The sequence below is a fragment of the Podarcis cretensis genome (assembly GCF_951804945.1).
Source record: "Podarcis cretensis genome assembly, chromosome: 4".
Taxonomy (NCBI): Eukaryota; Metazoa; Chordata; class Lepidosauria; order Squamata; family Lacertidae; genus Podarcis; species Podarcis cretensis.
In genome coordinates this window covers 28472617-28498173 of record NC_137173.1, presented here as the reverse complement: position 1 = coordinate 28498173, position 25557 = coordinate 28472617, and the positions used below count along the sequence as shown (strand labels likewise).

General features: G+C 42.3%; 1 protein-coding gene across 1 annotated transcript in view; it reads right to left on the bottom strand.

The window, feature by feature from the left end:
- The window catches only part of PDS5B (PDS5 cohesin associated factor B), a 77740-nt gene that overhangs the window by 36703 nt on the left and 15480 nt on the right, over positions 1-25557 (bottom strand). Inside the window, exons 2-7 of the mRNA XM_079973321.1 lie at positions 14919-15042; positions 11490-11693; positions 5897-5983; positions 5611-5708; positions 3899-4025; positions 1318-1398 (exon numbers count right to left, since the gene is read on the bottom strand). Of these exons, the coding sequence (XP_079829447.1) occupies positions 1318-1398; positions 3899-4025; positions 5611-5708; positions 5897-5983; positions 11490-11693; positions 14919-15026 (705 nt within the window). The 5' untranslated portion in view covers positions 15027-15042. The remainder of the gene's footprint in view (positions 1-1317; positions 1399-3898; positions 4026-5610; positions 5709-5896; positions 5984-11489; positions 11694-14918; positions 15043-25557) is intronic.

Sequence of the window (25557 nt, the reverse complement as noted above, 5' to 3'; positions counted from 1 at the left end):
GCTATCAAAATGCCCAGAGGACAAACATGTGACCCCCAAACTCCTGAGTAACTATCTTCTCACATTTGAAGTATTTGGAAGCCCATCTTAAGAACAAACTTCTATTTTTAACTTCAGCTTAGCTCTTCATATTTCTAAAAGTACATCATTTGAAAGCTAACAAGTACTTTAAGAAGGCCCACTAACCTAGCATTCTACCCAAATGCCTGCTATCTTAGATTTCTGGTAACTCAGCTAGTTAAGTGCAGGAAACAATAACATACTAACCCTACGTAGGAGACTTACTCTAGTTTCAACTTAAGCTCATAGTCTAAATTTCCAAGTGCCTTTTAATGCAATGAGCTTTCAAACATAAGAGAAATCGTATTTATTTATTATTACATTTATATCCCGCCTTTCGTCCCAAAGGATTCAATTTTTGTTCAATTTGTTTTAAAATGTACGTACAATGGAAACCACATTTATGCGGAAGAAAGGATAACAATTATTGGGTACAGCTGAAAATAAAATATTTCACAATCTACATTAATAATTCTCCAGCGGAACACTGCTGTGCCTAGAGCACTGCTATGACAGTCTTCTTCATTTCTGGCAGAGAGACTGTCTTTTTCTTGTACTGAAACAACACCACAAGCTATCGGGAAGTTTCAGAACTCAAATGAAAGCACTGCTCTTAACCTTTAAAGCCCTAAACAGCTTCAGACCCAAATTACAGTATTTTTTGCTCTGTAAGATGCACCAGACCACAAGACACCTAGTTTTTGGAGGAGGAAAACAAGAAAAAAATATTCTGAATCTCAGAAGCCAGAACAGCAAGAGGGATCGCTACGCAGCGAAAGCAGCAATCCCTCTTGCTGTTCTGGCTTCTGGGATAGCTGCGCAGCCTGCATTCGCTCCATAAGACGCACACACATTTCCCCTTACTTTTTAGGAGGGAAAAAGTGAGTCATATAGAGCAAAAAATACGGTATTTGTTGGATTGCCATATCAATCCACCCACTGACCAAGAATGCCATCTAAGGCCTTTCTCCAGATCCCTGCACCATCTGAAGTGTGATAGGTAGCAGCTGGAGAAAGAGAGAGTGCACTTTTCCTGTGGTGTTCCATGTGGAATACCTTCCCTGAGAAGGCCTGCCTAGAGACCATGTTACTATTATTTTGGTGTCATACAGAAACAGTTCTGCTTTCCAAGGGTTCTAAGCAGTTTTAACTTAGGACAATTTTAACTGACTCTATGGATATGCACGTACTTAGTCAGCACCAAATTATACATTTTTCTCAGTTTCATCTGCACAGTCACTTTAAATCCTCACTTACATTAGTAATGTATGGTTCAATAGCTTGGGCCGTCCTCTTCAGTAAAGCCTTTGCCAAGTCATATGCTTGTTTGTTTAAGTTCTGAAAGGTATATTTCAGACAGGAAACGCTGTAAAAGTGTGCTTGAAATGTATGCTCAGATACAAATAAGTGAATTCACGTAACTGGCTTTTTGCAAATCTTCACAAACAAGATAGACAAATGCCGATTTTAAAAAAGGATACCCACAAGTATTGCACACACAAAAACCCACTATGATTAGAATATATAGAAACAACTATAGAGTTGGTCAATGCAGTGTCAAACTTTCAAAGCTCAGAAAAAGGCTACTACGCAGGCTGCAATCCTCTATGTGCTTTGTTGTTGTTGTTTAGTCGTTTAGTTGTGTCCGACTCTTTGTGACCCCATGGACCAGAGCACGCCAGGCACTCCTGTCTTCCACTGCCTCCCGCAGTTTGGTCAAACTCATGTTGGTAGCTTCGAGAACACTGTGCTTATCTGGGTTAAGTCCCATTGAACTCTGGGACTTACTTCTGTGTATGCATGCATAAGAGTGTGCTGTTGGCCATAAATCCTGGTTTCTGCTATCTTCCATCTCTCAATCTAACAGTTTTCCTTGGTTTAGTTATTTTTCAGACCAATAATTATCTACATTTTAACATTACAACTGACAAACTAAGTTATGTATTACTATTTATTGTTTTATGCTTCCTAGCAAATCACCAGAACTCATAGGACTCCGGAGATTATACAGTATAAATCACTAGGATCATTTATAAAGCCCAGATGAGTGATCCTGTACTCATATTCTATGCTGTCCAGCTACCTGTTCTTCTGAAATGTGTTCAGTTCTCCAATTTATGTCTACTTATTTAACAGCACCAACATTACTTATCTGTCCCACTGAGAAATACTATTTTGCTCACTACCAACTCTTGCTTTGCTGTACTGTTTTTAATATTCGGCTGGGAGTCACCCAGAGTTGCTGGGGAAACCCAGCCAGATGGGCAGGGTATAAATTTATTATTATTATTATTATTATTATTATTATTATTATTATTATTATTATAAAGTTCAGGACACTTACAGCAAAGTCTAATGCAACTTTACTCAGAAGTAAATTCAACTTTGTTCAGCTGAACTTGTGTATAAATAAAAGCACATACAACTGTAGCCTTAGCCTTTGAAGTAATTGTTTTTGTACAGTATCCTTGCATGGATACAGAAAGAGCCTAACAAAAATCTGTCTTGCCTCTAAGCAAGTGTAATTCTGCAGTGTATGTGGGCTGCACGTCCAAAGGTTTGGGATTATGTTTCAAGGTTGTATAAAAGCTTTATTTAGTTGCAAATGAATATTTTGTTGTTATAGTAACCAGTTAACACACATCCTGGTTCACAAAACATGCAAAAATGAAAATCAGAAACTCAATTTAAATTGCTTTTTTTTCCTTGATGGTATTAAATTATTTAACTCAATTAACCCTGTGAAAAACGGAGTCAGGTTAAATTCAGTTATAATATACTGTTGAACAATAGCTAGATCAATTTCATTTCAAGATCAATTAATAATTACTAACTGAAAAGTGTACCGTGTGACTCCTAAGATGTAATGCTTTCAAATAAAAATTAAAAGCCAGTTGATACTCTTGTGTTTTCCAGATATTAATAGTTCTTTGCATCCAGAAATCTGAAACAGCTAATTACTGGGAAAACCAACATGAAATAATATACATGTAGCCAAGGCAACTTTTCAACAGTCCTCCAAATATTGTGCCTCAAGAAATAACAAAATGGCAAATACACACAGTCTTTATACTCTTGACCAAGCAATGAAGTATTGATAGGATTAACCACAAAAAGGCAGAAACATGAGCTTTCCCTGTGCTATCTAGCGTTGGGAAAAACAGCTTTCCTTCCCAAACGTAATTGTTCTTTCCCAAATCAGCTTCAGGAGAAGAACAAATATTTGGCTGAGACACAGCTAGTCAGAACAACGGAGACATAGAGAAATAGTGTGATTTGCACCCTTATGTTCCAAGACTGCAAGACACCTCAAGTACTTGAAATATGAACATTTATATTAACATGTTTTAGTTAATGTTAGCCTTACAAATTATTATTCAGAAGGGTCATCCATCTGCCTACGTAGCCTAGTTGCACACAGCTTTTCTGCCTGCACTCCCCTATCCCAATAAGCGCCACAACAGGGAACACAGATCTGCTTGCCCCTCTTTCTAGAATGGAAGCATTACTAACAATGCCATTTGAGGACAGAAGAGGAAAACACACACATGAATGGTGTTTGTCCAGTGCTATCTGCCATTAAACTCAAGCAACTCAAGCAACTCTGAGCTGAAACAAATGCAGTTCTCCAACGTCTCACAAAAAGAGAGTTGATCTCTGTCTAAGAAGTGGGAACAAGGGATGGAGATCTTGGCCAACTTTATCGCTTCAGTTTGGCAGTCTAACCCTGGTTACAGAGCCACGAATAAAAGGTAGCTGCACTGTAACTTTGCCACATACATGCCACTAAATAAAAGTAATGGAAGTGCCAGGAAATTAGGAAAATGTTACTGCTTACCTTATGTGCAGGCACCAGGTTAACTAAAACTGTATCCAAAAGCTCCTGAGACACTGTATCACCTTCACAAATTATAGAGCTCATCAAATCCACCATATGCATATGAACCTTTTGATTATGACCATTGCTGAAATCAAGAGGAACAGGTTTTCAGCTCATTAGCACAATATAATTCACTATGGTTTAGCCATAAGATAAATAAGTAAAATAAACTATTATTAAATTTATCCAATATTTCCTTCAAGGAGTTCAGAGTAGTAAACATGATTTCCCCTCGTTCTATCCTCACAACAAGCTGAGAGATAGGTGACTGGCCCAAGGTCACCCAGTGAAATTCACGGCTGAGGGGGCATTTGAACCCTGGTATCCCAAGTCCTATTCTGCTTACTAGACAAAATCATTGAATTAAATGTCACACATATTTTCACACTTTTTTTTTAATTTGGAGGAATGTGGCCCAGTCCATTTATCACTGTCATTCTCTGATGTAAAATTAGTGACAATGTTGTAATTTTTGCTTTTCACAACTCTAACATCAAATAGAAGGCTCAGCGGAGGTGAAGTTAATACATTACACTACTAAACTATGACTAGAAATGTCCAGATCTGGCGATCTATCTTGGTTGATATTTAGTATGGTGTTTCTGCAGCTGTTCATGACCATAAAGATATAATCTATGAGTTATCATTAAGAGTTCTGCGCATGGGCCCCCTGTGTGTACACAGAGACTATAAACTCATTTAAAATCGAATTTTTAAGTGCAATCTTATATATGCCTACTCAGAAGTAAGTGCCACTGAGTATAGTGGGACTTACACCAAAGCATGGATGGGAAACAAACTGGTAGCCAGTGCAATTGTCTCAGCATCCATGTTATATGTTCAGATCATCCTGCCCCAGTCCCCAATCTAGCTGCTGTAGCCTACACCAGCTACAGTTTCCAAGCTGTCTTCAAAGGAAGCCCAATATATAATGCACTGCAGTAGTCTAAATTATGAAGTTACGGGAGCATAGACAAGAGAAGTTAGGCTGCCCTGTTCAGAGAACTAACAGGAGGACACACTCCTTCCCTCTCTCCTGGCAAATGTCATCATACAGAGCAACTAAGGTAGTTTCTGTACAAATATTGGGTCAAAAGCCAGATTGAAATGGATCTAGAAAATCAGTTTCAGCCAAAAGAACCTGGATCTGGCCCATGACCACCTGCTTGAAGACCTTGCCCACGAAGGGGAGATTAGAATGTACTTCATGCCTTCCCTTTTCAATTCAGCCCTGTGGATTTGTCTGCCCCATGTCTAACATCATACGATGTCAGGTGGATATGGTTTGAGTCAAACCATACTGCTGGCCAAATGGAGACATCTGGCAAGTCAGAGGTTCCCTACCACTAGCGTATAGGATTGCAACCTTAATCAATTACTTTAATGAACAATGCATCTGTGGCTTGGAAAATTCAGGGTGTTTTAAGTAGCCTGGGCACCTGTAACTCTGGTACTGATCCCTAACAATTTGAAATACAGGCAATCCCCGATTTGTGCATGGGTTGCATTCTGGGTCATTGTGTGTTCCATCCCATTTTCCAGCCACTTCCAGGTTGCTGCGATGTGCGTGTGCATGGTCACATGAAAGTGTGTAAATTAGTCGTTGCTTGTACTATTTTAATCCCAACCTTTCCATGAATAAATTTGTTGTTAAAGATATATATACTTACTTGATTACAGAAAACAATGTTCTGTACAATTGTGTGAAAATTTCATTGCTATCTTCGAGTTCAAAGCATATGTTGTAAGATTTAACCCACGCAATGTTCTATATAGGAAAAGAAGACAGTTAATGTATCTGGAACAGCAACCTAACAAAAAGGTAAAAGGTCAGTCCTGTGGTGTCTACTAGCATGATTTTGGATCTCCACCCATTGAGATTTTTAAAAAGTGAACATTTTGCCTGTTTTAAAGCAACTGTGGATAGCTTATGAATAGAAAATAATTTACACTTGCCTCAAGCAAATAAAAATATCTATTGAACTGTGGACTTTTTGTATCTTCTAATCCTTTCAATTGTCTTGTTATGAACATAAATATATCCTGCAAAGGAAAGAACAGGTATTTACTCCACATACATAACAAATATATACTAGTTGCATAAGCATTCACTTCAACTGAAAAATCATTTCTCTATGAACTAGAATTCGTAACATATTTTAACTAACCTCTTATTCTCACAATCAAAGTCTGAAGCACATAAAAAGACAGAAAATATTAGGAACATCAATCAGGATTTTGCAGCACTTGTTTTCACTTTAATTTTATTCTGAATCAGGTTTTGAGCTTTCAGTCTATTACCGTGAATAATGACAGAATGAAATCCTGGTAATAATTATTATCATTATTATTAAATTTGTGGAAGAGAGTCTTATAGTTTAACTATGCACTGCATGGCAGGAAGAAGTATTTTTCAGCAATTTCAGCAGCAACAAGAGATGCAGTGGGAAATCATGGGAACAGCTCCTCAATCTTTCTATGACTGTTCAGTTCACACACATGGTCTGACCACCCTAAGCCTTTTCCAAGGGAAGCCAGAACGGATTATGAGTATAAAAACTCATTTGTGTTTACCAACCTGCAGAAAGCAAAATAAACGAATTTTCACAACTCTCCATACGGAGTGCACACAAGTCTTGAAATGAAAAGGGCTGCTGGAAGCAAGATTTCCTAGATACAGCCACCAGGGGGCTTTCCTTCTGACAACTTGTGTACATAACAGCCCCCATACAGTGTGTGAGCCATTCAAGAGGACAAACCAAGTGTCACCTAAGAAGTTTTAAAAAATAGGGGATGCTGAGCAGTAACCTAGAGAAGAGTAACAACTGATAACGAGAATATACAGATGGAGGTGCTGAAAGACACAAGGAATCAAAAGAGCTGTCAAATCTGCAGACACATGAGTCAGAAGCGTAAGGCACAGTGGAGGAGCAGGTTTCAGAGCTTGGCATTTCAGCATCGCCTCAAATAAATCCAAACAATGAGGTGGAATATATGCTCAAAATAATTTTGTCTTCTCTACTAGAAGGTCTGGGTGTCCAAAAGGATGGCACAAGACCACGTCTTCCAAAGCGCTTCTCGGTTTTAGCTCTATGTCTCACATGCTAGAGTCAATGTGGCAACTGGGTCATTGAGAGCACTGCCGTTTGAGAGGTTTTGCTGAAGAAAACTCTGCTCCTTGAAAAGTTTACACATATTCTATTGGGAAAGTGAAAGTTAATTGGATAGGGTTCTTGTCCTCCCTTCTTTCGCTTGTTTGAAATGCCTTTTCCCAAGTAATTTGTCTGGCTAAAATCAAAGTACTGTAACATCAGCACTGACAGACATGCATTTGAAAAGCTAGGTTTATGAAATATATTGTTGTTGGGAAGAAACATTTCAAAATAATTTGTCTGGGAATCAAGACTGTTGACACTGACAATGTTAAAAAAGCACTTTCGAAAAGCTGTGCTTGTGAAATACATCGTTGCGATGAAGGGAGTAAATGTGAACAATCTAGTAAAAGAGGACTGTGAAGCTAGACATCATTTCTTTTAACTTTTGACTTATAAAAAGTAATACTGAACACTTTCAAAACACACTACATAAAGGTTAACCAAGTAGTCATTTCAAGTGGAAACGAATGTACTTGGCAATTTAACATAACAATACTATTGTCTAAAATAAATGTACCAATCTAAATTTCAACAGAGGGGGTAAAAAAATGATGATGAGGGAAGCAACAAGGGAAGACTATGAATAAGTCTAGTTAGGCTTCAGTTCACAATCAATTAGCCAGCCTGAGTTAATATGGTACCAATCCACTTACTTCAAACTGGTCTTCTACAGTCAAAGTGAGTTATCTGAACTAACTGAGACATAGACCGTAGCTTCAGAAATTTCAGTGTTGACAACAAGGTAAAGAGACCTACACCTATCAAAACCATGTAGCTTCATTCCAATATAACTGTAAACTTTTTAAATAGAGTTTACTGGGGTTTGTACATCTGAATCAGATACAGCTCACTAACAACAACAAACTACAACCTTTATGGCTTGTCAATCTCAGACCGTGCTAACTGTATATTATCATTATCTTTACCTTTTATTAACTTGCTATCCTAGTTTGTTGCTGCCCACCTGCTGACCCAAGACACAAATGAAGAGCAGCTAAAAAATTAAACCCCACACACAGCTAAGGGACTCTCACTGGTGCTTTCTTAGACCTTGCACTGTGTCCTCTCTCTGCATGCTAGGAGACTCCTCTTTTTTTTTTACAATTTAGTACACCAACCTAGAGCTGTATACACATGGCCTCTCTAAACTTTTCTCCTATATGTGGGTGGAGAAATGGGGAGAGGGAGGCATTTCACTGACTTTCCCCAAAGAGAGTAGAAATTATCCAGTAACATCTTAGGGCTGAGGCTCACTGTTAGAAGCTAGCACTGTGCTAACCCTTTACCAGTACCACAAAGCAGAAACCACATCTGGAACTGTAAAGTGGATTAGTTTCCCCACCCCCAACAGATCAGTATTACATCCAGAGCCATGTAGTCCTTTTTTCCATTCTCCCCAAAACACCCATATGTGAAAATACAACAGCTAGCTTTTCACATGCAGTAGGATGTGGGAATTATTGGGTTATTCAAGCAAACTGATTGATCAATCTATCCCACAGCAATTAAATTGCCAGATTATTGTTCTAGAGAACAAGAAATCTACAGTCAGACTTGGTGAAAAGAAAATACAGTGGTGCCTCGCAAGACGAAAAGAATCCGTTCCGCGATTCTCTTCGTCTAGCTGTTTTTTTGTCTTGCGAAGCAAGCCCATTGACGGATTAGCGGATTAGCGCTATTAGCGGCTTTTAGCGGCTTATCGGCTTAGCGGATCAGCTGATAAGCGGCTTAGCAAAAGGGGGGGGGAGAAAAAAAAACCCGCAGGAACTCGCAAGACATTTTCGTCTTGCGAAGCAAGCCCATAGGGAAATTCGTTTTGCGAAGCGCCTCCAAAACGGAAAACCCTTTCGTCTAGCAGGTTTTCCGTCTTGCGAGGCGTTCGTCTTGCGGGGCACCACTGTAAGGTTGTTGTTCTTAAGAAACTTTTCTGGAAACAATGTTTCCCACACTTGGGACTCCAGCTGTTTTTGGATTGCAGCTCCCATCATCCCTAGCTAATAGGACCAAGTTTGGGAAACAATGATATAGAACAAGGCAACTTCAAAAAACCAATCTGTCCATAGTAAGGAGCATAAGGAACTCTAGACTGAGTTCAGACTCAAACTATTTATTAACAGTAAATAAATTCACAAAATTATCTTTGCTGTATTTCTGCAAAACCCAGGAAACCACTAATTATAGGAGAACCATTTTCTTTAAAACCACTGTTCTGAGAACTGTACAAACACAGAAAGATGATCAGCATGATTTATTCTGCATCTTTAAAATGGATTACAATTAGGGTTGTGTGCCAATTAAAATTTAAATCCATTACTCATGTGTGTTTTAGTTGATTAATCTGTTAGCTAAATCTGCATACATTTGCATATGGGTAAAAGCAATATTTCAGAAGAAAGAGGCGTATTCACTTGTTTTTACATGATGCACACATTCATTGTGCCAGGTATCATCATTCCCATGTGTTAGAGAAATGGGAGGAAGTGCCTTTCAAGATAGTCCCTTCCTTTTGCAGTTTAAGTACTTGTATTAAAATATTTTTCTAAAAAAAATCTTCTGTCCAATTAATCATGAGCACATTTTCATCTGATTGAAAGGATTTAAAAACAACAACACACTTACAGCCCTAATTAAAATGAATGTCACATATAATGGTTTTAGAATCAATAAAAGCAGCAATAAGCCACTCAGAAGTGCTAAAACGGAGGATAGAATAGCTGAAAAAGACAAGGACTTTGTTATGGACAATAGCAGCCAGACACTTGTAAGGAACTGACCTGAAAAACTAGAGTCCATGACACACAACACACCATTTTCGATGCCCATTCCATTACAAAGATGCAGCACTCTGCAACTCCTTAGAATTATTATTTTAGGAGGAAAAAGAACATATGTAACTGGAATAATCCACTATGGTTTATCATAATGTGCAATCCCCTCTTCTGGCATGGCCACAAGGAAATGAGAAGTCTTTGCTTCAGTTTCAATTAATCAGAGTTAGTCTTACATGGTAAACTGTGGCTAATCTTAACTATGATTCGCTTGTTAACTTCAGCTTAAAGTTGCACTTGTTTCAAACAAGTTCATAACAATTAAATTATTGTTATAAATGAATCGCAGTTGAGTATAACCAATTTTGCCAAGCTCAGATAAAACAAGCTGTAGTTAATCCAAAACAAAAATGAAAGCTTCTGAACCCTTCTTCACAACCACACTGGAGGAGGAAAGGTAAGGAAAACCTAGGCTCTTCTCAACAGAAAACCTGAACCATACTCTAGGCCCTGATAACATTATGATGAAACTACATTTTGCCTGGCGAGTTTATAAAACAGTGCCCATGTCCCTAGCAAATGGTCACAAAATGACACTCATTTTCATTCACTACTGGACAATGTTTTTCCAGCAGCTTCTTGACAGCGCGATCATAAAAGAGGCAAATGGGAGTCAACAACTAAGTTCCATAACATACAACTTTGTCATTTATTGTACAGATGCATGAGTCTCGGAAAACAAATACAACAAACTGCAGACAATATAGCTGAGCAAGATGGAACTGCTGAAAGCCATAAACATAGATACTACTTGCTAAGATCAGAACACTTCATAATACAGAAACATATCTCTACCTAAAATTCAAACTACTTTAGAATTCACGTAGTCAAGGGAAAAAATGCCAAATGACTTGCCATAATTCAACCCCAAATGCCATAATTTAACAAATTAGTATCTTTTGATAGCAGCCAACTGACAATATTTATTATTCATATGAACACACACACACAAATAACTTTACGGTCATTAGAAGGCATACAGAATGCCAGTGGTTATTAATTGTTTAGTTTTAGTTTTTAGTTTTTGCCTGTTGGAATAGCTTTAAACCTACACAGCTCCCTTGCCAACAGCTACTCAAATAAAGTTCTCATTTAAGGGTCATAGGAACACACAACTGCATTTAGCACTTGCAAAATTTTATTTCAGGATTCTTTTAACAGGCAAAATGTCCCTGCTTATCGACTTTTCAATTTTCCTAGGCTTTGTTTTGCAACATAGATCAATCTGTGATAAATAACAGGCAACTGTCACTCCAAGCCTAAATACACTGTAGCAAATATTATCAGTACTTCCCTTCAAACTGGGCCTATAAAACCAGACTACACCTTAACAATTCCCACACTGATCCTACAACAAATCACTTAAAAATACCTAGCTAACTTCTGAAAATGGAGCCAGTGCTTTAAAAAATATTTAATTCACATCAGTTAGAATATGCAGTGTGAAAGCTCTGCTGAAGAGTTCTAACCTCTCGATTGTTTGTTTTTGAATGTTTAGAAATAAACATAAAACAGCACTACTGCTCATCCGAAGTCACAGAAAATAAGGATGACATGCAATCTTACCTTAAGTTTATCTGGTGAAGTGTATGGTGCTTCAGGAGCATATATTCTAAAAATATCAGCAAGACAACAAGCTACGAGCAAGCGTACATCTTTATCAGGATGCTTAAGGAAAAAATCGGAGGCAAGATGTAAAGCGAGATTTAGATAGAGCTCCTTTTCTTCTTCAGAGTCCTGGTCCATATCCATGAATGTTTTGACAACCATCTGCCAAAAGAAAGTTCCAAGATAAGCAACATTCTCTAGAAAAAAAACAGCCCATATTAAAAAAACCACATACATTAAAGGGGCTATTTTTCTTTATGCGCTTCTTCATTTTCCTGACTATTTCGACTTTTCCGTAATGAGGGTAGAATATTGTAAGCTTCAAAATGGTTGAATGTCAAAGTATTTAATCTACAGTCATGTGACAAATAATATTTGCATTACATCTTTGCTAATAGAACATACAGTGGTACCTCAGGTTAAGAACTTAATTTGTTCCGGAGGTCTGTTCTTAACCTGTAACTGTTCTTAACCTGAAGCACCACTTTAGCCAATGGGGCCTCCTGCTGCTGCTGCGCTGCTGGAGCAAGATTTCTGTTCTTATCCTGAAGCAAATTTCTTAACCCGAGGTAATATTTCTGGGTTAGCGGAGTCTGTAACCTGAAGCGTATGTAACCTGAAGCATATGTAACCTCAGGTACCACTGTATCAACATGCAATGGCACTAGGAATAAATACACAGCAAAGATGGTTGCTGCTGATAGGAATGTACAGTCAAAATAAATCTGGATCTGACAAAATAGATTCTGGCTAAAAAGGTTGCACTTGTTTAAGGTGCCACAAGTTTGCTTTTGCTGCAGCAAATCAACACAATCGCTCTTCTCACTTCCCTTGGGGAAGGGCCATAGCTCAGTGGTACAGACAGTCCTGCATGTAGAAGGCCCCAAATTTTATCTTCCAGTAGAGCTGGGAGAGACTCTTGCCTGAAATCCTGGAGAGCTGCTTTCAGACAGTGGAGACAATACTGAGCTAGATAGACTAGGGTTTTGATTCAGTGTTTGGCAGCTTCCTATCTTCCTATATATAAAAATGTAAGTCTGCCATCGTACAGCCCCTGTTGGGAGGATTTGCAGGAGCAAAAGAGAAGACAGGTTGCACAAATGCAGTGAATGTAAGTGAGAAGGGAGAGACATTGAAAGGGGGGGAGTAGTGGTTTAAAACAATGGCTGAACTTCAAGTAAAGCATGGAAAGAGAGGAAAGCAACAGAGGTTTGAGAGAAATGGGGATAGAGGGGCACACAGGGAACTTGTGATTTAAAACAACAGAACTGTTTGAATAAAGCGGGGGTATAAAAAACTATGCTTTTTCAGACTGTCATTTAAATATTCATTTCACTGGGAATCTTTTGATATATATATAAAAAATCTATGTTAGTCATTCTCAGAGTCGAATCATTGATATCAATGACTTGGACGCACTGATTTCAATGGATTTATTTATTATTTTAAAAGAATGTAACAAATTATTCAAGCTTCTCTGGAGTTCAGCTTTGTCATTCAAAGTACTTTATGAAAACTTTTAAAGTTCACTTACACGGCAACAAAACTTCTGGAAAATCTAACATGAAAAAGACTGTATTCTCTAAAAAAACTTATTTATTACCATAAAATATTGCAATATTTTTTGCTACACACAAAAACCAACAACCAACCTCAAACACTAAAATTATTAAGAGCAATTTTACTCAGGCCTAATTACAAAATTACAAAGAAAAGAGTACGATCAAAGGTATACCTAGAAACTTATTTAAAAACCCAGAAGGCATCAGTTGTTTACTCTATTGAATCAATTTTGAAATTTCAAGATTTTGTAATGCGCTTGGTTGCATGAAGCACAAACAGCTGTCTATCCATATCGCCCTTTTACCAGGGGGGAAGCCAATTTATATCTGAGAAAACGTAAGCTAATCACGAATCATTTGGCCCCGTAATTGTATCTTGTCTTTGAAGTGTAATATAAATGGTGTGTGATCAATTTTTAGGAGTATCTCTTTTCAAATATTTAAAAAGTAATCAATTATGTACTACTTAACACTCTAAAGATGTATACAATTCTTTCCACGAGAGACTTATTAAGGCATCTATAAGATGATGACATAGAAGATTCCATAAAACTAAGTCGGAAACTCCACTTCTCCTTCTCTGGCCTCTGGTAATGCTGATCTCAACCAATGATTCAGCTAACTGCAAATAGGAATCCAATTAAGATACCAGCTGGGTACTGGATTCTTTTCTGTGTGCAGAGAGAATAGGAGAAGCACACTGTGGAAGCAGGAAAGGGTGTAATATTTAGGCTGCACAATGTTGGGAAAGCGCCGGTTTTCATACTCAGCAAGCAGCCTACACATGATGGAGCATAACCATGTCATTTTAATATGCACAGGTTTCATGCATGGTGTGGCAACAGAACTGTACACATACATCCAGCCTAGGTCATGTCTCAACTGCACCTCCCCTTGTATTTGTGTCCATAGACCCAGTTCCCAACATGTACGGTACTGTCAGCATGTATGATTCTCTCAAAATTCAGAACGTGCCTGCTGGTCCGAAAAAGGTTGGCAGCTTCACCTTAGACCAATAAATAATAACTACACCCAATAGGATCTATGTAAAAACTATTACATTCAATTGGGTATTTAACTAAACATTATATTCAAATTTTGACTTCCATGTCATTATTTCATTCTCGGTTTCCCAGTATCTGTGAATTTCAGAACATACTGTACTTACTGTCACTGAGCTAGCTAGCTAGCTATGACATCTTTCTCCTTCTCCCCCCCCCCGCCCCACCCCCACATATTTACCGAAAAACTGTGACAAACTCTTACCTCTACAGATCTGAGCAGAAGGAGGGAAGGGGACCCTTGTCTGAAAGTTTGGTAGATGTACATGATGAGAATGCTCTGCCAATTTCAGCAGCAAATTACCCTATTTTTCCATGTATAAGACGCCCCCATGTATAAGGCACCCCCTATTTTTGGGGACTCCAAATTAAGAAAACACTCCCTTAGCACTACCCGTGTATAAGACAACCCCCAATTTTAAACCTAATTTTTTGGTTAAAAAACCTAGTCATACACGGAAAAATTTGGTAGCTACAGTTCACTATGACACATTTCCATCATGTAATAGAAAAACAGGTTCTGTGGGGAAGTTTACATTCATTGCTGTAGCTCTGCCAGCCCTATGTGACACAGCTGAAGCCATCAACTGCCACCCCCCACAACTCACAGTAGTGTTATTGCTGTTTTTATTTGCAAGTAACAATATATTTTTTCTAGTATTGTTAGCAGTAGTAAAAAAAATTTTTTAAAAAGCACAGGAGAGAAAAAATATAAGTGCATGAATTAGAACTGTCCAAAATGTGTAATAAAACTGGTCACTCACTTTTAACCGCCGCACCATCTCTTCTTTAGAAATTTTATCAGATATTTCCTTAACGCCGGGTGGATAAGTAATTTTTCCATCATTGGCTCGAGTCTTTGAGTGAGCCATGATGCTGGTTTAAAACCTGGAACAGAGAAAAATTGAATTAGATAATATTTAATATCCATCACACCGTTATCTAATTTCTTTTTGTTTTGTTTTTAAGACACTGAAGTCCAAGTGGCCAATTTTATAAAGCAAGGAACAAACTTAAGTGACGTGCAAACAATTCTACCTGAACTGTGCTACACTTTTACACATCCAATACGTATGCAATTGTACCACATCTGCTACTAACCAGACACCGAACAAGCCAACTAGCTCAATATGAAAGTTACCATAGATATAGCCAAGACAAGAGTTTACAATCTCATTTAAACTAAACCTATATAATTTTCCCTCCTACTGCAAATGTAGAGAAACTGACATTTTGACACTTTTAAGAAGCGGGTCAGGGATTCAGAATAAGAGAAAGCAAAAGAGACAGCCATAATGCATAATTTCAAAAACGGAATTAGTTAATTTATAATTTAATGTCTGAATATAGCACATGCTTCAAAGGAGACTCTTAAATCTCACCTCAACAAAATCCTCCTCAAGTTTTAACTTTTCTACATGTAGACAGAAATATATATATCTAGAAACATGGTGTGTGCATACACACACACACACACACACATATATATATATATGTGTGTGTGTGTATACACACACACAGTGGTACCTCGGAATGCGAACGGGATCTGTTCCGGAGCCCCGTTCGCATTCAGAAGCAAACGTAACTAGCGACGGTACGTCTGTGCACACATGCGTCGTTTTTCGTCACTTCTGCGCATGATGTCATTTTGGGCGTCTGTGCATGCGCAAGCGGCGAAACCTGGAAGTAACGCGCTCTGTTACTTCTGGGTTGCTGCGGAGCACAACTCGAACATGCTCAACATGAAGCATATTCAACCCGAGGTATGACTGTACATACATACATATATACATACATATATACATACACACACATACACACACACACACACACACACACACACACATATGGAAATTCTGCTATATGAAGAACATTTATCCAAAATAATCTGTGATACAATACATCCCTAAGAACAAATGTGCCTCAGTGGATCGATTGGCACAGGAGCCCTCTTTCTTCCTACCCAGGCTGACCCTTCCCACAATTACTTCAAAAGAAGTAATTTGCAGGCCAGAAATCAAGACAGAGAGATGGTTGTAACGTATAGCTTACAGTTAGCAAGAACCAACTTCCCATTACAAGAGTGGTTGGCACACACTGGTGTACATGTTGTTGAGGATGAATCAGGGCATGGAGAGCCTCCGCTAAATACTCTCACACTCCCCTCCCATAGGAGCTACTGTACCTCGTAGGGGATAAGCAAGTTCCCTGATAAGAAACATTACAAGATGGAAAAACATACACTCATATTAGAATTGATGTCAACTGTGTCTTTTAAACTACTATAAGAAGGCAAAGGGACACCTGACCATTAGGTCCAGTCGTGGCTGACTCTGGGGTTGCGGCGCTCATCTTGCTTTATTGGCCGAGGGAGCCGGCGTACAGCTTCCGGGTCATGTGGGCAGCATGATGACTAAGCCGCTTCTGGCAAACCAGAGCAGTGCACGGAAACACCATTTACCTTCCCGCCAGAGCGATACCTATTTACCGTATTTTTCGCTCTATAACACGCACCCGACCATAACACGCACATAGTTTTAAGAGGAGGAAAACAAGAAAAAAAATATTCTAAACGAAACAGTGGATGTATGATTTTTGTGGCTCATGCTGTGGCCACAGACATGTGATCTGACAGTGAGTTTGGGTTAGCCCAATGCAAAAATCCTGAGGATCCATGTGGATCCATGCTTTGTAACCACATTTTTGCACCACTGCGGCCCCAGGCAACAGTGGGTGCGTGATTTTTTGGGTGCAAGCTGTAGCCGTGGACATGCTATGTGATCTGATGGTGAATTTGGGGTGACCCAGTGCAAAAATCCTGAGGATCCATGTGGATCCGTGCTTTGTAACCACATTTTAAGTGGGGAGGGAAGCAAAAGCACTTAAGGGACAAGGAACACGTGTGGGGTGGGTGGAGAAGGATGCTGTTAATAATGCAGAAGAGGGGTATAAGAGGAGAAGGCTCCTATCCTCTCCTGCTTTGCTCCTTTAAAGCAAGCAGGCTCTCTGTCCCTCTCTCCTCCCCACTCAGCAGCTCTTCTCCCGCTTTGCTGTTTCAAAGTGAGCCGTGGAGGAGGGAAGGAAGGGGTACCATGGATCCTCTGCTCACGACTGCAGCAGATCCCCCTGCCATCCGTAGGCATTCGCTCCATAACACGCACAGACATTTCCCCTTACTTTCTAGGAGGAAAAAAGTGAGTGTTATGGTGCAAAAAATACGGTATCTACTTGCACTTTGACGTGCTTTCGAACTGCTAGGTTGGCAGGAGCAGGGACCGAGCAACGGGAGCTCACCCCGTCGCGGGGATTCAAACTGCTGACCTTCCAATCAGCAAGTCCTAGGCTCTGTGGTTTAACCCACAGCACCACCTGCCCATTATTTCATATAAAACTATTTACAAGGTGAATAAGGGATAGAAGATAAGCTAGGCATCTATCATCTATCTATCTAAAAAAAATGAGAAAAGAGGAAAGCAACTCCCAAGAGATGCTGCAGCATTTGATAATGGAAGACACAGCAAAGTATATAGTAAAAAGTCATACCTCTTTTCACATGAAAAGATGCTCATACTAAATCTAAGGTAAAAAGAATCAGAAAAGTTTCTTGGTTATTCTAGCTAGGACCCCTTTTTTTAAAAAAAAACATGTCAAATACTACCAAAAATACACTGTGCTGCTTTGAAATACTATAAACTAAAAATGAACAAAACAAAAATTAAGATTATACGCTAGATGCACTTCCACGCACAAGAAAACAAATGCAACAAAAGTTAAGAAAGCAGAATAAAAATGTACTAAAATCCTATTAAAATAAACAAACAAGGAAGTCATTTCTTAAGGAGCCCTGAGCTCAACAGGATTATTCTGTATGCGTCTTGCTCAACCACAGTGTCACTAACTGCCTCCTTCCACTAGCAAGCCTAATAACCCCCAGTCTCCATTCCACACATATTTACTTCATGTAGCCCTACTCAACCCACAAGTGGACAGAAAAGGGGTATTGGTTGGGAAATACATTAGTGGCCATCCTACCCTAAAGATCCATGATCCATGTCACATTTTATATAACATAGTAAGAGTCAATACAGGGTACACACAAGACCACTGTTAAGTACACAGGATTTCCCCCCATCTTAATTGTTTGCCTAAATGCACTTGCCTGTTTAGAAGCATGCACACAACACTTTTGCAGCATTCCACACAGGTTTCTTATAAAAAGCATTTCCAAATGACTTAAGCCAGGCAAGAGTCTCCAGCAACAAGCTTTAAAGTAATCAAGATTCAATAGCTGCCTTTTCATCTAAGGTCCTTAAAAGTTTCATTCATTTTATATCAGTGAATCCCAACTGTTATCACAGAAGCCATGAGACAAATCAAAGAATTAGTTGTTCTCAGGCATTTTACATTACTGACAGAACATACACATGCGGTCTCTATGTTCCAAAGCACAGGTTTTTCCTCTTTCAGATATATCACTTCTCTTATGAGTTATAATATACTTTTTAAGGCAGAGGTGACGCCTGTCTGTGACTGATGAGGTCCATCATATGTGAGATATAATATACATATTAATACATAGGCCTCATAATTCACAGGCAGGAGCATTAGAATGGTTAGGGTACTTTAAAATATAGAGAACTGTAATTTGGTGCACACATAGCTGAATCGCTCCAATTTTGAGAAAGTTAGAAACACAATTTTAATGTCCAGCAGCTGAAATGCAGAATATCTTCTTCATAACAGTAGCTAGCTCTCCAGCAGAGAATAGAAAGAAGCAAATGACAAGAATTAAAAGATTCTAATTTCACACACTTTTAACCATTAGATTGGGAGGGGGGAATTCCTGTGACAGTAAAGAATGTGAATACAGTACAGTGGTACCTCGGGTTAAGTACTTAATTCGTTCCGGAGGTCGGTACTTAACCTGAAACTGTTCTTAACCTGAAGCACCACTTTAGCTAATAGGGCCTCCTGCTGCTGCCGCACCGCCGGAGCACGATTTCTGCTCTCATCCTGAAGCTGCTGCTTGCGTGAGTGTTGGGAAGACCGCTCCCTCTCCTGCCAACTCCATCCGGCCTAGGGGGCGGGGCCTGCACTCGCACCCACAGCATAAGAGGCCTGAGAGAGGCCTCCGGGACACGACTGCTGCTGCTGCTGCTGCTGCTTGCGTGAGTGTTGGGAGGACCGCTCCCTCTCCTGCCAACTCCATCTGGCCTAGGGGGCGGGGCCTGCACTACCACTACAGTTTAGAGGCCTGAGCAGCTACCGGCAGCAATGGACAAAATGGCTTTAAATGTTTTAATTGCTTTTAATTTGCAGCACTTTAAATGGTGGTTGTTGTTTTTTATAATATTATATTATTTCATTATTTTATTTTTGCTTGGGGTGGGATAAGCACTGAGTCAGCACTATTGTTCCTTGCTTTGTTTTGTTTTGTTTTGTTCTGTTTTGTTTTATTATTATTATTATTATTCTGTTAAATTATTATATAGTTTGTATTTTGCCTTTTAAGGGGAAGGGTCATGGCTGCCTGGGAGTGGGCCTCAGCCAATAGATTGGGTGGGGCAGGTTCCACAGGGGGAGATGTATTGGGACACCCGATCTCAGTGATCACGGGCAGGAGGAGGAGTTATGCTAAGACCAGACCATGTCATTACCGAGGAGGCAGGTTTAGTCGTTGTTTGAGGACTATCCCTGCCTCCAGGTCTGGTCCTGACCGGAAGGATACAGTAATCAGCAAGGGAAACCCACATGACCTGAAAGTGTTGCTGTGCAATGCCAGGTCAATGATGAATAAAACCACTGCCATCCACGACCTGATTGTGGATGGAGGATTTGACCTGGCATGTGTGACAGAGACCTGGTTGGATGAAGCAGATGGGCCTGTCCTTGCCGCTGCTTGCCCACCAGGTTTCTCTTACGCACAGCAACCCAGGTCATGTGGGCGGGGAGGGGGGGTTGCAGTGATTTTTAGGAAGTCATTAGTCTGCACCAGGCGTCCTATTGGGAAGACCCAGTTTTCTGAGTGCATGTTCTGGAAGTTGGGCAATAGGGGCAGTACAGGATTCCTACTGGTGTACCGACCTCCCCGCTGCACCAAGGATTCCCTGCCCGAGCTGCTTCAGGTCGTGGCGGATATGCTCCTGGAGACACCTAGCTTGGTTGTCCTGGGGGATTTTAACATCCATGCCGACACGACCTTACAAGGGGCCGCTCGGGACTTCGTGGAAAGCATGGCCTCCATGGGGCTGTCCCTGAATAAGTCTGGCCCAACTCATAGCCACGGACATGCCTTAGACTTGGTGTTTACCTCTACGGATGTTGGTGATCTGACATTAACTAAAAGCGAAATAAAAGAAGTGCCATGGTCAGATCACTTCCTGGTGCAACTGGACTTCTCCGCAACCCTTCCCCTCCGCAGGGAGGTGGGACCGATTCGGATGGTCCGCCCCCGCCACTTAATGGATCCAATTGGCTTCCAGAGAGTGGTAGGGGATGCTTTATCCCAAGTTGATGGCCTTTCAGCTGATTCCCTGGTGGCACGCTGGAATGCGGAGTTAACCAGGGCTATTGACTGTCTGGCTCCGAAGCGCCCTCTCCGATTGCATGGAGCCCGGACAGCCCCATAGTTTTCCCCGGAGCTGAGGGTGATGAAATAATCGTTGAGACGGCTAGAGCGCCGGTGGCGGAAAACTCATTCTGAATCAGACCGGACACGGGTTAGAGCTCAACGTCGAGCCTACCAAGTGGCAATGGCGACGGCGAAGAGGGCCTTCTTCGCCGCCTCCATTGCATCTGCAGAAAACAGCAGCAGGAGACTTTTTCAGGTGGTTCGCAGTTTATCGGAACCACCTGTACCACCGGGGCCTGGTAGGGACCCCAAGATCTCCTGCAATGCTTTTGCAAAGTTTTTTGCAGATAAAATCGCTCAGATTTAGAAGGAGGTAGACTCCACAGACTCCCTCAGTTTCACAGCAATGGGTCAGTGTGTCTTGTTGTTAACCAGGGCCAGGGCGGGAGAGTGCTAGAGTTCTGTCTGGTCCTGTTATATGGGATCAATTCCAATCTGTTACCTCCGAGGATGTGGACAGGCTGCTTGGACGAGTGAAACCGACCACCTGTCTCCTTGATCCTTGTCCATCCTGGCTGATAAAAGCGAGCCGGGAAGGGCTGGGCCATGGGCTTTGCGGGGTGATGAATGCTTCCCTCTGTGAGGGAGCCTTCCCAGACCCGCTGAAAGAGGCGGTCATTAAACCGCTTCTTAAAAAAACATCTTTAGACCCGGCCAATTTGGCCAACTATCGCCCAGTCTCAAATCTGCCATTCTTGGGCAAGGTGATTGAGCGGGTGGTTGCTGAACAACTCCAAGCACGCCTGAAGGAAACGGACCATTTGGATCCCTTCCAATCGGGATTCAGGCCTCACCATGGGACTGAAACTGCCTTGGTCGCGCTGGTTGATGATCTCCGGCGGGCTAGGGACAAAGGTGAGAGCTGTTTGCTAGTTCTGCTGGATCTCTCAGCGGCCTTTGACACCATCGACCATAACATCCTTCTGGACCGTCTAGAGGGGCTGGGAGCTGGGGGCACTGTCATACAGTGGTTCCGCTCCTTCCTCCTGGGCCGTGTCCAGAAAGTGGTGGTGGGGGGTGAGTGTTCAGACCCCTGGGCTCTCACTTGTGGGGTGCCTCAGGGTTCTGTCCTCTCCCCCATGCTTTTTAATATCTATATGAAGCCGCTGGGAGAGATCATCAGGCGGTTTGGACTGGGTGTTCATCAGTATGCAGATGACACCCAGCTCTACCTCTCCTTTAAATCAGAACCAGTGAAGGCGGTGAAGGTCCTGTGTGAGTGCCTGGAGGCGGTTGGAGGTTGGATGGCGGCTGTCAGAGCTGCCTCTAGGTCCCAGCTCACAGAGGACCAACACTAGGCTGTAGTTATGTACAAAAGTCTTTATTGAGGTTCAGTTTCCATTTCAAAGCCGTAGCGCGCAGCTCTACGTCTTAAAGCCTAGACCGGCGAAGTACCGTCTGAGTCTCTTCCCCTATGACACCAGTTTAAGATCCTAGCCCGGCTCCACCTTTTACGCTGCTGTCAGGGAACTGCCATCGGAAGAACAGGTAGTGGGAAGGCTCCAGGAGAATAGGAGAGACACTTCAGCAGAAGAGGGAACCAGTAGGGGGAGAGCAGGAGCTCCAAGGGAAAGGGAGTCGGAGGGGAGGCTCTGGGATACTTCCAGTGAGAACAGTGAGGAGGTATCAGGACCCCCTTTAAGGACCCCCACCCCTCGCCGGAAACTGTCACGCAGAGAATCCAGGAGACGCATTTCCGTCAAACAGCTTTTATGTTGGAAACGTTTCCGCAGACGCCCACTGTCAGATTCTACCAGCAACTGACGGAGCCATGCCAAAGGGCTCCGCTCAAGGCAGAGCTTCACTACACTGAGTAAGCTCTGAGGGATCAAGCTTTTACGCACAAGCAGCTCATTATCCCACCACAGCAATCTGACAGTCTCTGAAAGCAGCTTGTGCAAGGAGAGGTATCATGAGCAACCCAGCCGGAGCCGGAGATGGGGGAGCAGCTGCAGCCGGTCCAAGCCTGGAAGAAAGGTACAGGATGTTGGAGGTACAGTTAGCTCTGCAAACGGCTAGGCTTGAGGAGAGGAGGGCTCATGATGCAGAAAAGGGGAAAGCCACCCAACTCTCGAGGAAGGTGCCAGGACTGGTGCAGAAGTTTGGGGGTGATCCCAGGAACTATCAAGCCTTTAGGACAGAGATGCAATATGCCCTCAATCTGCAGTTTGATGATTTTCCTGATGAGGAATCGAGGGTTGCGTATGTGATTGGCCATCTCGAAGGAGGGGCGAAACACTGGGTGAGGCCCCTAATGGCAGCCAATAATGAAGCCCTAAGGGACACAAGGAAGTTTTTTCGCGCCATGGATCTGATGTTCTCCAGCGAGATTGAGCAGGGAGTGGCGCGCAGACAGTTAATGGCGTGTAAACAAGGGAACCGATCTGTCCGTGAGTACTGGACTGAGTTCACCATGTTGATCCATAAATTAGGTTGGGATTTGTCAGCGGAACCGATACAAATGCTGTTCGAAGAAGGACTATCTTCAGCAGTGAAAGACGAACTTTCCCGGGCGCCCAGGGCGGAGTCTATGGACCATCTGACTAAATCAGCGCTGGCCATAGGATCACGCCAGGAGGCCAGAGCCTTGGAGAAGCGGGAAGGGAAAGGGGAGCGTTGAAGGGATTTCCGCATTCCAGAGATTCCAGAGCAGCCTTCCCTGCCAGCAGAGCCGATGGAAATCGGAACAGCGCGCGCGCGCGCAGTTTCAAACCCCAGTGAAGGGCGGAAGAAGGAGGGAAAAGGCGCCAAGAAATGTTTTCTCTGCCAACAGCCAGGTCACTTTGCCAGAGTTTGTCCGCAAAGAAAGGAATGGCAAGGGATGGCGGGAGCTGTTGGGGAGGAGGGAGAAGGAGCTAAGGAGCAAGTAAAAGCCAACGCCTGGCTGCCACCATCGGGGCACAGCAGCCAGGCCAAGGAACAGTGAATGTGCCCACGCCAGAACCCCCAAGACCAGCTCTTGTAATAGAGGTGTTGCTAGAGCTGGCAAACGGACACCCACTAAAAGTGAAGGCGCTATTGGACTCAGGCAGCTCCTGCAACTTTATGAGTCAGGAGTTTGCAGCCGAACACCAGATACAGACTATCCCCTTGAATAACCCTCTGCAGGTGACCACGATTGATGGGAGGGCGTTGTTGGGAGGAGCTGTTAACCAGCAGATGGTCCCCATGATAATGAGGGTGGCAAGGCACACAGAACTGATAGTGTTTAATGTAGCCACCTTGGGAGGAGCACCCATTATTTTGGGAATGAGCTGGCTAGCGCTGCATGATCCGCTAGTGGGATGGCACCAGAGGGTGGTTTCCTTTGGGTCAGCACATTGCCTGGCATATTGCACGGAGAGGGAGAGCCAAGTAGGCACCCAAGCCACGTTAGCAAGGATGGAAGTAACAGACCCAGGGAGGGTACCACGACAATACGCCGACTTGGCTAATGTCTTCAGCGAAAGAGAAGCAGATAAACTACCCCCACACAGACCCTTTGACTGTCAAATCAACTTACTCCCAGGAGCACAATTGCCAGTGGGCAAGCTGTATGCAATGTCAGACAGGAAGATGCAGGAGTTAAGGGAGTTTATAGACAAGAACCTCAAGCGAGGGTTCATCAGAGAGTCACGAGCGGTGGGGGGTAGCCCAGTGTTTTTTGTGGACAAAAGAAATACAGATAAACCGAGACTGGTCGTGGACTTCCGGGCCCTAAATGCTGTGTCCGAACCAGTGGCTTTCCCCATGCCCAGGATCGATGACATTCTGACCAGGGTGAGGAAAGGGAAGATTTTTACCAAGCTGGACCTAAGGGGGGCGTACAACCTGATACGTATGAGAAAGGGAGACGAGTGGAAAACCACTATGTTTACCCCTTTGGGGGCCTTTGAATACCTCGTTATGCCCTTCGGCCTCCAGGGGGGGTCGGCCGTTTTTCAATCATTCATGAATCACGTCCTAGGACCATTGCTTTACAAGAACTGTGCAGCGTTCTTAGACAACGTACTAGTGTACTCAGAGAATGAGGAGCAGCATGTGCGAGATGTACGAGAGGTACTGAGCAAACTGCAAGAGAACCAGCTGTGGGTGAAACTGGAGAAGTGTCAGTTTCACGCCAGAGAGGTGGAATTCCTGGGGTACCGGTTGTCAGACAAGGGGCTGGCCATGGATCCTAGTAAGGTTCAAGCGGTACTGGAATGGAAACCACCGAAAACTAAGAAAGACGTGCAAAGGTTCTTGGGTTTCGGGAACTTCTATCGGAAGTTCATCAAGAACTTTGCCCACTTAATGACGCCCATCACGGATTGTCTCAGCAGTAAGAAGAAGTTTGTCTGGACGGAAGAAGCGCAGCAAGCGTTTGAAAGGTTAAAGAGGGCGTTCGCTTCGGAAGAGCAACTCTTACACGTGGATCTGCAGCAGCCAATGAGAGTGGAGACCGACGCGTCAGACAGAGCGGTGGGCGCCGTGCTCCTACAGCCGGGAAAAGATACGTCAGAATGGAGACCGTGTGCCTTCTTCTCGCGGAAGTTGAACAAATCCGAGAGGAACTATACAGTGTACGACAGAGAATTACTCGCCATCCATGAAGCGTTTCGGAAATGGCGACACCTGTTGATTGGGGCGCAGCACAAGGTTCAAGTGCGGACAGACCACAAAAATCTAGAATACTGGAGAACGGCCCGAGTATTGAACCAGAGACAAGTAAGATGGGCGCAAGAGTTCTCCAAGTTCAATTTTGAAATTCGCTACGTGCCAGGGCCAGAGAACGTCAGGGCGGACGCTCTCTC